Source organism: Oncorhynchus kisutch, linkage group LG23, assembly GCF_002021735.2.
Source record: "Oncorhynchus kisutch isolate 150728-3 linkage group LG23, Okis_V2, whole genome shotgun sequence".
NCBI classification, from domain to species: domain Eukaryota; kingdom Metazoa; phylum Chordata; class Actinopteri; order Salmoniformes; family Salmonidae; genus Oncorhynchus; species Oncorhynchus kisutch.
The window spans coordinates 21,565,902-21,580,053 of record NC_034196.2 but is presented as its reverse complement, the minus strand read 5'-3'; the positions used below and the strand labels follow the sequence as shown (position 1 = coordinate 21,580,053).

The 14,152-nt window shown below is 43.3% G+C and overlaps 1 protein-coding gene across 1 annotated transcript; it reads left to right on the top strand.

Annotated features, from left to right (window-relative positions):
• The first annotated feature begins 3,620 nt into the window (after window positions 1–3,620).
• On the top strand, window positions 3,621–14,029 carry mamdc2b (MAM domain containing 2b). The gene is made up of 14 exons (XM_020457297.2): window positions 3,621–3,901; window positions 4,008–4,118; window positions 5,278–5,573; window positions 6,135–6,219; window positions 6,603–6,737; window positions 7,118–7,401; window positions 7,560–7,653; window positions 7,827–7,973; window positions 10,955–11,220; window positions 12,538–12,634; window positions 12,737–12,892; window positions 13,004–13,257; window positions 13,414–13,498; window positions 13,610–14,029. Exons 1-14 carry the CDS (start codon window positions 3,871–3,873, stop codon window positions 13,660–13,662), a joined length of 2,094 nt encoding a protein of 697 aa, XP_020312886.1. The 5' UTR covers window positions 3,621–3,870; the 3' UTR covers window positions 13,663–14,029.
• The last annotated feature ends 123 nt before the right edge of the window (window positions 14,030–14,152 follow it).

Genomic DNA, 14,152 nt, shown 5'->3' with positions numbered 1-14,152 from the left:
TCACCACCCTGTGAAGTTCATAACTTATTTAATCTGTAGCCTAATAAATTGCATTGTTTCCTGAATCGTAGTGGGAGGACCACACAACATATCATCGTGTGACTCCAAATTTACTTTGATGTGATTGGCTCATTCATCCCCCTCCTCTCCCCTGTAACTATTCCCCAGGTCGTTGCTGTAAATGAGAACGTGTTCTCAGTCAACTTACCTGGTAAAATAATGGATAATAATAATCATTATTATTATATCAATATTTGCTCATAAAGGCATTTCCACCATCATTTCTCACATCGTTCCTTTTACCGACACAAGATTATCCCACCATGTCAAACGAACAAATTGTCTGTCGGCATTTATACAACTGTCCAGGCATTTCATGTTTTTCAGCCCAGTCATTACTTTTTTCATGTGTCAGGTAATTCATCTGCATGAATGGTTAGATGGAAACTTGGGCTTTCGAGTGACGCATCGGTCTAAGACACTGCTTCTCAGTGCTAGAGGTGTCACTACAGACCCTGGTTTGATCACAGGCTGTATCACAACCAGCTGTGATTGGGAGTCCCATAGGGAGGCGCACAATTGGTACAGCGTCGTCTGGGTTAGGACTTGGCCGGGGTAGGCCGTAATTGTAAATAAAAATGTGTTCTTAACTGACATGACTGGCTAAGAGCATGCTTAAAACCCATCTCTGAAAATACCATTCATAAATGTTTGATCAGGCTCATTACAGTGTTGTCATGCAAAACCCATGGGCCACATGCAATACCTCCAGAATTGTTCATGCAGTAGCCTTCTTCCAGGCTTAAACTACACTGAAGAAAGCAAGGGATGGATGGTGTAGTATTGCCTGGGCTGGGCTGCAGGTGGCACTGTCCAACTGAACTGAACAGCTGAACTGTTCTTAATCTTCCGATATGAGTTAACCAACCACATGGTATCAATCTCCTGTGTTTATAGAATATATACTGCATGGCTTAAACCATTTCCATAACAGTCCACTCCCATAAGCAATGTGTGACATTTGAATATATATTAAAGGTTAATGTCCTATCTCTTGCATTATTACAGTAATAATATTATTACTTGGATGATCTTTGGTGCAGTTGAGAGACAAATGATTTTGGGATTCTGTCGTTGATGATTGTTCTGAAAGGGGGGAAAGTGGGGACTAGCTATTATCCATCTGGGCTGGGCAGACCCCGCGGATAGGTGGGACCCAGAAGGACCAGTACTCTGGCACCTTGCCACATTCTGAACAGAACACGTCAGGGTATCAGCTTACACACAAATGCACTGTGTCGACTCAAACTAGGCTACAGATGTCATATTTTTAAACCACACGTGGGTGTTAGTGAAACCATTGTCCCAATGTTTACAAGGTGCTTGAGAAATGGCATGCTGTTATTTATACTGTTTTTGTTGATTTCTGTGTAGCATGCTGGTTCAGTTCTCTCAATGCTTGGCCTTACATTAGAAATGACCACTCTTCTCTCTTAGCAAATGAAATGGATTGATTGCTCAAGTCTGGCCCTCCTTCACATAATCAAGTCTGGCCCTCCTTCACATAATCAAGTCTGGCCCTCCTTCACATAATCAAGTCTGGCCCTCCTTCACATAATCAAGTCTGGCCCTCCTTCACATAATCAAGTCTGGCCCTCCTTCACATAATCAAGTCTGGCCCTCCTTCACATAATCAAGTCTGGCCCTCCTTCACATAATCAAGTCTGGCCCTCCTTCACATAATCAAGTCTGGCCCTCCTTCACATAATCAAGTCTGGCCCTCCTTCACATAATCAAGTCTGGCCCTCCTTCACATAATCAAGTCTGGCCCTCCTTCACATAATCAAGTCTGGCCCTCCTTCACATAATCAAGTGTATATACTGTAATATTTCACCCAGAATGGACTCCATCTGTTTTTCTCTCATAGCATTTCCCAGCACCTTCATGAAAGAGGGAAAGACAGACCAGGCAGTTAAAGTACATATGGAGAACAAATGTGGGATAACATGTGTCTTATGACTAGCATCAGACCCTCTCTGCACAATCCATCACCCTGAAGCCTGTTTACTTTTACCTCCCTCTGACATTAATTTGCTTCAGTTCTGAAGAAGATGACAAAATATAACAGAGAACCATCTTATTATAAAAGCCACTCTAAAGCTGTCTGTCCTCTTGTGATTTACTTCTGATACTTTTTACACATAATTCCTTCCAATCAGGCCACTTTTTCCGTGTGTGTGTGCGTGTGTTTTAACAGCAAGGAATTAAGGGCTAGTTCATGATGTTCATTTTTGCATGTCATGGACATGTACACAAACCTACAACATGCATCACAGACCGGCCAGGCATAAGGAATTGCAGCTTACAAACGTTTCATCTTTTATTGGTAGCATGTCTTACTTGCTGAAATTGTTTTGTGTTTTGTATTATTATTATTTTCTTTCCTGTAGACAAGTTGCGAGCCATAACTGAACATCATATTCTTGTGAACTGAGAGCCAGTGATTGACGTTCTGGAGAACCCAGCCAAGAACAGCTGGAGTCCAGGTTACTTGGGGACTGACTGGTCAAGAAATACCCTGGGGTAAACACACCGATTTTAGGCTATGTTATTCATCAATACAATTGCAGTGATGACCAGCATTATTAGAGACAAATAAAAAATAGAAAATAAAAATAATTGCCATTATACTGAACAAAAATATAAACGCAACATGTAAAGTTTCATGAGCTGAAATAAAAGATCCCAGAAATGTTCCATTCACACAAAAAGCTTATTTCTCTCAAATGTGGTTTACAAATTTGTTTACATTTCTCCTTTGCCAAGATAATCCAGCCACCTGACAGGTGTGGCATATCAAGAAGCTGATTAAACAGCATGATCATTGCACAGGTGCACCTTGTGCTTGGGACAATAAAAGGCCACACTAAAATGTGAATTTTTGACACAACACAATGCCACAGATGTCTCAAATCTTGAGGGAACATGCAACTGGCATGCTGACTGCAGGAATGTCCAACAGAGCTGTTGCCAGATAATTAAATGTTCATTTCTCTACAATAAGCCGCCTCCAACATCGTTTTAGAGAATTTGCCAGAACATCCACCCGGCCTCACAACCACAGACCACGTGTAACCATGCCAGCTCAGGATCTCCACATCCGGCTTCTTCGCCTGCGGGATCCTCTGAGGAGGGGTGGTGCTGAGGAGTATTTCTGTCTGTAATAAAGTGCTTTTGTGGGGAAAAACAAATTTTTATTGGCTGGGCCTGGCTCCCAAGTGGGTGGGCCTATGACCTCCCAGGCCCACCCATTTCTGCGCTCCTGCCCAGTCATGTGAAATCAATAGATTAGGGCCTAATGAATTTATTTAAATTGATTGATTTGTTTCTATGAATTGTAAAAGTAAAATCTTTGAAAGTGTTGCATTTATGTTTTTGTTCAGTATAAATACAAAAGCAGTATACCTCAAAGGCTACTTCCCACAATGTAAATGAAGACAAAATCTTGGGGAATCTGAGGTGAGGGAAGTGAGAGAGAGTTCTGGAGCTCTGTAAGAGTCTGGTTCAGATTATTACCAGAGTCTCCCTCCTTCCTTCCCTCCCTCTCTCTCTCCTCCTCACAGCACTGCTGTCTGTACAGAGTCTTCTTATGTGAGACTGTACAGTGTGCTGGCAGTTTGTGAGCTTGAGAGATTTATATTGATTGACAGACACAGACACAGACACACAGGACCAGACAGAGAAATACTGACAGTGTGGACCTCGAGCTGGCTTTGATTTTGGTTGGGACACACAATCGCTCGTGCATTAGTTTGAAGGTACTTCCGCTTGTCTCCTGTTTTGGGATTTTTTTTAAATTTAAGACTGCAATGCTTCCATTCTACCTCTTCACCCTGTTTGGTGAGTATAGAAAACAAATCTACAGTGAATATGTGCATGTTTTTATACATGCAGTGGTGCTTGTTTTAGTGTCTGTATGATTCATCCATCTTCTCTCTTCTTCCAGCCACAGTCCAAGCCCAGATCCAGCACTTGCCAGGCTCCTGTAGCTTTGAGTCCAGCACCTGTGGATACACGTCAGACCCAAACTTTTTAAGCTGGACGCTCAACAAAGATGGTAGGAGACTTTGAAAAAGGTTGAAGACTATCCCCTTTAATAACACTGACTAATGCCTATAATACAGTACCTTCCTACTGCACACAGACATCAATTCAACGTCTATTCCACATTGGTTCAACTAAATTTGATTGAAATTACATGGAAACTACGTTGATTCAACCAGCATGTGCCCTGTGGGTTATCCCCCTTAAAGTGCTTGAAATATATGGCAACTTGTTGCTTATTGAAAACATGAGAAGACTGTCCTCTCTTCTATACAGCAGAGATGATAGGGGCTTATTACAAGGATTTTAAGTTTCTAGTAGTGTCTGTAGTAGTGTCTGTAGTAGTGTCTGTAGTGGTGTCTGTAGTGGTGTCTGTAGTGGTGTCTGTGGTAGTGTCTGTAGTAGTGTCTGTAGTGGTGTCTGTGGTAGTGTCTGTAGTAGTGTCTGTAGTGGTGTCTGTGGTAGTGTCTGTAGTAGTGTCTGTGGTGGTGTCTGTGGTAGTGTCTGTAGTGGTGTCTGTAGTAGTGTCTGTAGTAGTGTCTGTTGTAGTGTCTGTAGTAGTGTCTGTAGTAGTGTCTGTAGTAGTGTCTGTAGTAGTGTCTGTAGTAGTGTCTGTAGTGGTGTCTGTGGTAGGCCTAGCTGTACTAGTTGTTGTACTTGTTGATGTGGTTTATGCAGTTGTTGCTCTGATGGAGAGAAAGTGGGGAGAGAGAGAGCCATCTGGACTGCGTTTCCAGCACACATCTGGAAACAGTGAAATAACAGATTTAGGCATTCAACGCTCTCAGATTTGGTACTTAGTAGTACTATTATATCCCAGAATGATCAAAGGACACATAAGAATGCAGATTTGATTTTTTATGACAACTACTATATGCAATCATTATGTTTGCCTTAAGACGGGGACTACTATATGTAAACTGTAAGAAGAATGTGTCTCTTCCTGTTTTTGTCTATTACTTGTGTCCTGTTGTGGCAGACCGTCCACCCTCCTTCCTCTTCATCATCTGTTTCCTCTCTTCCTTTTTTCATCCATCCTTTCCTGCCACTGTCACCCTAGGCATTCTTAGAAAAAAAGCCTAATGACAATGGATTAAGTAGGTCCTGTTATACTCTCTTCCTCTCTTGCTCTTTTCATAGAACCTCTATTCAAACTGTTTCTCTGTTCTCAGGGTCTTTCATCTCAGTGGACCCAGGCCTAGAGGACCAGGATGGGCAGGAAGAGAGGTCGGAGGGAGAGGAGAGGTCAGAGGGGGAGGGCAGGGCAGTTCTGCTGGGCCCATCCATGGAGCAGGAGGACTGGAGCTGTCTGAGGCTGGTGTACCAACTTTCCGGGTCGGGCTTTCTACAGGTCCAACAGCGCAGAGAGGGCGAGAGCTTCGACCGGGCCCTGTGGAGCACCCAGACTGCCTCCGACAGCTGGCTCATCTCCAGCATTGACCTCCAGAACAGCACCGAGCCGTACAGGGTAAACAACACACCCTCAGGAACATGGGAGGCACATACACACTGTTAAAATGTATGGGCTAATATAAACACTGCCATACTTAGGTGGAGGAATGGGGCCTGGAAAATATTCTAAAGACCCCCCCCAAAAGATAAACATTGATAATTCCAAACATGAAATGACATGCATGTACTGTATCTGCTGTTCAACCTCAGGTCTGGGCTGATAACTGCTGCTATGTATTGCATGTGACATCTTAATGGTGCTTCTTGCTGCACTCAACCTGACTGGTTTGATAGAAATAAGGGAGCATGATAGAAACATGCACTGCACACAGGCAGTCAGGCACGAGCATTACAGTAACTAACCATGCACTTGACCTTGAACCTGCCTGGGGGGACCTGCCTTAGCTACACTCACCTGGGAGCTGGGAACTGTACCATTAGCCTATGGTGGTATAGTCTATATGTCGTACATTCCCACCCAACATAATGGGGCACAGACATACTGTCCAATATCTCCATATCCCCTCCTCATTCATTACCTATTGAGGGCTATTACTGAACATCTGTTTCCCATCAGATTGCCATTGACGGGAGACCTGGTGAGACCAAAGGTAGTAGTGTGGCCATCTTTGAGATACGCATCAACCCTGGATACTGCTTAGGTCAGTGAGTCACACCCATATCATATACCCTCGAGATTTGTAAGACTTTGAAAGTGACTGATATCATGCACAAACACACACACACGCGTGCGCGATGACAACACAATGACTGATTCCGTATCACTTTTCATCCAACAAAACATGTTCATTATGTGACAATAACATTACAATACTCACATTTATATTTTATCTAGTGTATATGAAATGTTAATGATATATAATGTATGTGCTTTCCTCTTTTACTCCTTTTATCATCTGCCTGTTTAACTTGCTCTATTTACTATAATAAAATATAACAAGAAGGTTTTAATGAGAGAGGCCCCTCGGGCCACTTCCTCACAGGGAAGCGTTGTATTAATGGTTTACTGTCCTGTTGTCTCAAGAGTGTGACTACGAGGAGTCCCACCTTTGTGGCTACAGAAACCAGTGGAACACCAATGTCAACTGGTACAGGGGAGGAGGAGCTGCCCGGGACACTCAGAGCAACATACCTTATGTCCACACGCACAACGGAGCAGGTGAATCTTTAGCAACTCACACATTTAAATGCTAGTATATGTATAGCAGATATCGCAGCTCAACACTCAAAAAGAATATACCACTGCTCAACACAGGCCACAAGCAAATGACACAGTCAAAATTAACAAGAACCAAAACAAATAACTCAATAAAGTATTAACACTCAACAGAACAAGGGCATTTCGTACGTTCAGCAGGGGACACTCAACTGGCCTCCTGCTAAGTTCACAAAATCTTTTTTTTTTTTTTTCATATGGCAGCAGAATGCCAAAATATTGTAGCTTGAGGTAGTACAATGGACAATAGAATCTAGGGAGTTTGGTTGGTATCATCCATAATGGCTTCAAGTTGAAAATCAAAGCTGCCATTGCCCTCCCAGGTCACTACATGTATGTGGATTCTGTGCACGCCAAGACATTCCAGGAGGTAGCCAAACTGGTGTCCGCTATGACAACAGTGCCCATGTCGGGCTGCCTAAGCTTCCAGTACCAGCGGGGTGAGGAGCGAGGGAACCTGTTCTCTGTCTACACCAGGGACCAGGCAGGCCAGTACCAGGAGCTGTGGAGAGCAGACCCAGAGGACCAGAGCCTTAATGACTGGACTGCTACCACCTTGGAGTGGATACCTGTGCAGGTGGACATCAAGGCCCCTTTCCCTCTGCAGGTCAGTGGGGTGCAGATGTTTTCACAAGGAATGCACATTGGATTTACATTCTGATTGAATACTGAGTACAGTGAGCAGCATGTTCACTTCTTCATGTGTTTGCCTGATCTGCGGATGTTCGATGAGTGTGATTGTATGTGTACACCGGCTCTCTACAGGTGGTGTTTGAAGTCACCTTCAACAGCCCCAGAGGGGGTCACGTGGCACTCGATGATATCGCCTTCTCTCCTGAGTTCTGTAGTGCAGAGACAGGTGGGTCTGTTTGGTCTCTCTCCTCCTGTTTCCATCACACAGTAGATTTACATTTGACTTTACATTAACTCTCATGACTGATATGGATGGAGTTGAAAGGTAAAAGAGGAGAAAAGCATTATGTTAAAGAGTATTGGGCTGCAGCGTCCTAATGTGTCCCATCTGTGCTACAGAGCCAACATTTGATCCCTCCATCGCCAACTGTGACTTTGAGGTGGGTTTCTGCCACTACACCCAGGATCAGATGGAAGGATCCCCATGGAAGAGAGTGTCAGTCAAGCCCAACATCTACAGGACTGGGGACCACACAACAGGGGCAGGTCAGAAATTATACAATGTTAATCACACAAAGATACAAGAAGCGCAATGAGTAAACAACAGATTGTTTCTCTAGCTGCTCCTGCTGACCATTTACAATGCATTCAATTTGGCTTTGGTAAAAACCTGAAGCGTTTTAAGTGTCAGAAAGACCAGTGCCTGGTGCAAAGTGATCCATGGCAAAAGGATAGACTCAGCTCAGTTGTCCTGAGTCTGCACAACTCTCCCAGGACCTAGGATCAAGAGAGACGCTCAAGTGTTTTAGTAATATATCTCTTGACACAATGATGAAAATAATCATGGCCTCTAAACCTTCAAGCTGCATACTGGACCCTATTCCAACTCAACTACTGAAAGAGCTGCTTCCTGTGCTTGGCCCTCCTATGTTGAACATAATAAACGGCTCTCTATCCACCGGATGTGTACCAAACTCACTAAAAGTGGCAGTAATAAAGCCTCTCTTGAAAAAGCCAAACCTTGATCCAGAAAATATAAAAAACTATCGGCCTATATCGAATCTTCCATTCCTCTCAAAAAATTTTGAAAAGGCTGTTGCCTTCCTGAATACAAACAATGTATACGAAATGCTTCAGTCTGGTTTTAGACCCCATCATAGCACTGAGACGGCACTTGTGAAGGTGGTAAATGACATTTTAATGGCATCGGACCGAGGCTCTGCATCTGTCCTCGTGCTCCTAGACCTTAGTGTTGCTTTTGATACCATCGATCACCACATTCTTTTGGAGAGATTGGAAACCCAAATTGGTCTACACGGACAAGTTCTGGCCTGGTTTAGATCTTATCTGTCGGAAAGATATCAGTTTGTCTCTGTGAATGGTTTGTCCTCTGACAAATCAACTGTAAATTTCGGTGTTCCTCAAGGTTCCATTTTAGGACCACTATTGTTTTCACTATATATTTTACCTCTTGGGGATGTTATTTGAAAACATAATGTCAACTTTCACTGCTATGCGGATGACACACAGCTGTACATTTCAATGAAACATGGTGAAGCCCCAAAATTGCCCTTGCTAGAAGCATGTGTTTCAGACATAAGGAAGTGGATGGCTGCAAACTTTCTGCTCTTAAACTCGGACAAAACAGAGATGCTTGTTCTAGGTCCCAAGAAACAAAGAGATCTTCTGTTGAATCTGACAATTAATCTTAATGGTTGTACAGTCGTCTCAAATAAAACTGTGAAGGACCTCGGCATTACTCTGGACCCTGATCTCTCTTTTGAAGAACATATCAAGACCATTTCAAGGACAGCTTTTTTCTATCTACGTAACATTGCAAAAATCAGAAACTTTCTGTCCAAAAATGATGCAGAAAAATGTATCCATGCTTTTGTGACTTCTAGGTTAGACTACTGCAATGCTCTACTTTCTGGCTACCCGGATAAAGCACTAAATAAACTTCAGTTGGTGCTAAATACGGCTGCTAGAATCCTGACTAGAACCAAAAAATTTGATCAAATTACTCCAGTGCTAGCCTCTCTACACTGGCTTCCTGTCAAAGCAAGGGCTGATTTCAAGGTTTTACTGCTAACCTACAAAGCATTACATGGGCTTGCTCCTACCTATCTCTCTGATTTGGTCCTGCCGTACATACCTACACGTACGCTACAGTCACAAGACGCAGGCCTCCTAATTGTCCCTAGAATTTCTAAGCAAACAGCTGGAGGCAGGGCTTTCTCCTATAGAGCTCCATTTTTATGGAACGGTCTGCCTACTCATGTCAGAGACGCAAACTCGGTCTCAACCTTTAAGTCTTTACTGAAGACTCATCTCTTCAGTGGGTCATATGATTGAGTGTAGTCTGGCCCAGGAGTGGGAAGGTGAACGGAAAGGCTCTGGAGCAACGAACCGCCCTTGCTGTCTCTGCCTGGCCGGTTCCCCTCTTTCCACTGGGATTCTCTGCCTCTAACCCTATTACAGGGGCTGAGTCACTGGCTTACTGTGGCTCTCTCATGCCGTCCCTGGAAGGGGTGCGTCACCTGAGTGGGTTGATTCACTGATGTGGTCATCCTGTCTGGGTTGGCGCCCCCCCCTTGGGTTGTGCCATGGCGGAGATCTTTGTGGGCTATACTCTGCCCTGTCTCAGGATGGTAAGTTGGTGGTTGAAGATATCTCTCTAGTGGTGTGGGGGCTGTGCTTTGGCAAAGTGGGTGGGGTTATATCCTTCCTGTTTGGCCCTGTCTGGGGGTGTCCTCGGATGGGTCCACAGTGTCTCCTGACTCCTCCTGTCTCAGCCTCCAGTATTTATGCTGTAGTAGTTTATGTGTCAGGGGGCTAGGGTCAGTTTGTTATATCTGGAGTACTTCTCCTGTCCTATTCGGTGTCCTGTGTGAATCTAAGTGTGCGTTCTCTAATTCTCTCCTTCTCTCTTTCTTTCTCTCTCTCGGAGGACCTGAGCCCTAGGACCATGCCTCAGGATTACCTGACATGATGACTCCTTGCTGTCCCCAGTCCACCTGGCCGTGCTGCTGCTCCAGTTTCAACTGTTCTGCTTTCTTATTATTCGAACATGCTGGACCTGAGCCCTAGGACCATGCCCCAGGACTACCTGACATGATGACTCCTTGCTGTCCCCAGTCCATCTGACCGTGCTGCTGCTCCAGTTTCAACTGTTCTGCCTTATTATTATATGACCATGCTGGTCATTTATGAACATTTGAACATCTTGGCCATGTTCTGTTATAATCTCCACCCGGCACAGCCAGAAGAGGACTGGCCACCCCACATAGCCTGGTTCCTCTCTAGGTTTCTTCCTAGGTTTTGGCCTTTCTAGGGAGTTTTTCCTAGCCACCGTGCTTCTACACCTGCATTGCTTGCTGTTTGGGGTTTTAGGCTGGGTTTCTGTACAGCACTTTGAGATATCAGCTGATGTACGAAGGGCTATGTAAATAAATTTGATTTGATTTGATTTAGACAGGAAACAGAGCTGCCAAAGACAATATTAAGAGTTCTTTCTCTCCCCACAGGGTCCTTTCTTCTAGCTCACTCTCGGCTGAGTCCACGTGCTGGCTATATTAGCCGCCTGCTCGGGCCTCCTCTGCCCGGCAACATGAAGTACTGTCTGAGGTTCCACTACTCTCTCCGTGGATTCCTACAGACAGACCAGGCGCTCACCGTTTACCTTCAGGGTCAGAGTGGAATCATACAGGACAGGATATGGACCCAGAACGACAAGTCCAGAGGTGTCTGGATAGCAACGGACATCACCTTCCAGAGTCCACAGGCTGCAAAGGTAAAATGTATTAAAATATATTAACCCTCTAATGCACACATTTTGGTTTAAAAAAAATATATATATATTATTTTTTTGGAAGATTTAGGCTTTCTGATAATGTATCAATAATAAGAATTTAAAAAAACTTTTACTCCCCCACGCCCAGAAATGTATTTGTTGCCTCGGGGCAACGCTGTGCAGTAAGGGTACTAAAATACCAAGGAAAATATGATCTTTTCAGAACACTTACATTTCATTGCCTCTCGAACCTGATTCTGGGGTCCATTATTCCTTGCTGTCACTTAGGCCCCCCCCCCCCCCACCACTATCAGATGGTACGATTCTAACTCTTCGATTAGGCTACTTTCACTGATAGAATGTCCATGTGTCCATTGCCTGTGAATATCAGTAGATATGTTGGCAAAAACATTGACCAAGGCCATCATTTTACATTATTTTATTGAGCATGATATTGCCCTGAAAATTAGCCTAACTGCACAACGTTGCAAATGTTTTGAATATATATAAAAACAAAATATGTTCAAAAACGATCAAATATGCTAATTTAGAGGTCCCTACACAAGGACATCTTTTTTATTGTCAAGTTCTCTCTATTTAAACATGCAAAATAATGAAATAATTGTATTGCTCACACCATGCATTCACATCGCTCTGCTTCCTGAAAGAAGGCCCCTGCCCCAATTCATACATCATACCAACTTCTGCATCTTATTGGAACTTTTGCAGACATGATATCACATATTGTCATGAATTTCAAAATAATGCCTGAGGGCAATGATGTGCCATAGAGGGTTAAGTAACCCCAGTAGAGGGTTAATCCCCTCTTTAGTTCGTCAGTTGTTTTCCTTCCTTGTCACAATTGATATCCTGTGTATGCCCTGCCTATAATGTTTTATATGTAACTGAAACTGTTGTGTTGGGGGCTTTGAAGTTTGTTCAGCCTTACATAGCTCATATCTTTGACATATTTTTTAAATTCTCAGTCCTTTGGTTTGGCTCCAGCTTTGTAAGCAGCAGCAGTTAGACGACCAGGTTTAATACGTTTGACATCAAATGAAACAGGATGCCGAAGTCAGTAGTCAGAGATTCTCCTCACTGGGTTTTCTTTGTAAACTCTTTTGCCCTGATAAAACATGCCTTATTTGTTCAAAATCTAAACATTACCCTATCACAGTTAATTACTGTAAATAGGTGTAACTCTGTCTGCAAATGTATTATGCAGTTAAATTTTTTCAGAAGCTATATCCTCTGAGAATGTATGTTGTTGAAGGCTTTGCTCCTGCAAAAAAAATGCTAATTGCTCCTGCTGTCCAGGTGGTGTTTGTCAGCACATGTACAAACTTCTGGGACTGTGGTTCAGTTGCTCTGGATGACATCAGTGTGAGCCTCGGGGACTGTGATCTTACAGCAGGTAACTTCACCCTCACTGATGCCCACAGGATCTCTGGGAGTTATAGTGTCTCTATGATAAACACATTGTCCCTTGAGAGTCATTTTGGGTGTCCATCTGCAGGTTTACTCCTGTCTGTCCCTGGGCATTGTAACTTTGAGATGGGTCACTGTGGGTATATTCAAGACAAGGAGGATGATAAGGGTGACTGGGTACTGGTGAGAGGGCCTACCCCTACCTCCTACACCGGGCCGAAGGGGGATCACACCACAGGAGTCGGTGAGTATCCAATGCCCTATAACATTCCTTAAAAAGAGTAATTGTGACATTGTAGTCTGTTTCCATGTTATACTGTGATAGTTGGAATTTGACCCTGTGAAACTCTGTTAGGGTACTACATGCACATTGAGGCATCTAACATGCTGCCTGGTCAGAATGCCCGGTTACTCTCCAGTCCTCTGAGGGGGTCCAGTGGTCCTCAGTGCCTACGTTTCTTCTACCAGATGTACGGCTCAGGCACAGGTGAGCTTAGCATCCATCTGAGACAGGATGGAAAGGATGTGTTGCTATGGAAACACACTGGAGAGCAGAGCATCACCTGGCTGAAAGCAACTGTGGAATACCAGAGTGACCAACAGCATCAGGCAAGTGATGAAAAACGTCACTTCTCCTCTACACAACAATATATTCAGGCAACGATTTGAAGAATTAAAGCACTCAGTCTTATTCACATGTGCTCGGGCTAAATACTTTCTTTACTGAGCATTACATTTGTTGTCCTTTATCTCCTATTGTTCTAGGTTGTTTTTGAGGCCATCAGGGGTTCCTCAATAAGGAGTGACATAGCCATCGATGACATAGTGTTTGAAAGTGGACCATGCCCAGGTATCTGTTGCCCGATTAATGTTACGCAACCTCTACAAACAAGGATTGTGTTGAATTGTTTTACTTTGTGCAATCTTTTAACTCATGGCTCATTTTATTTTTCGTCCACAGATATTGAAGTCAAAATGACCCATTCCCCAGGAAACTCAAATGACATTGAGTGAAGGAGCAGAGGACAGGAAGAGTGCTGAATAAGATGCATGCATCAATACTATGTTGCACATATGGACAAAAATGTACACAAACATTTTATTTTATTTTTGCAACTGTACTAATAGCACTGAATCGTTTTGCACATATTGAGGTCAAACAAAAAAATGCCTCGAATTGAGTAAAAGAGATTCTGCATTTACAACCAATCAAATTATATCACTGTACACGTTTTTAATTATAAGTCACAACTGACCCTACTTGCTCTTTGTAGAGAAATTGGTAGTAGTCAGTCAACATTTTCCCAGTAATAGAGGCTGTGTTGTATTCAAAATAATATGCATTAGATTAATGCTGAAATAAAGAGGGATGCTTATTCAACATGTGTCCTTGTCTTGATCTTACTAATTAAATGTTTTATTTAAATAGGCAAGTCAGTTAAGAACAAATTCGGTATTACAATGATGGCCTACCAAAAGGCAAAAGGACAGGGGCTAGGATAAA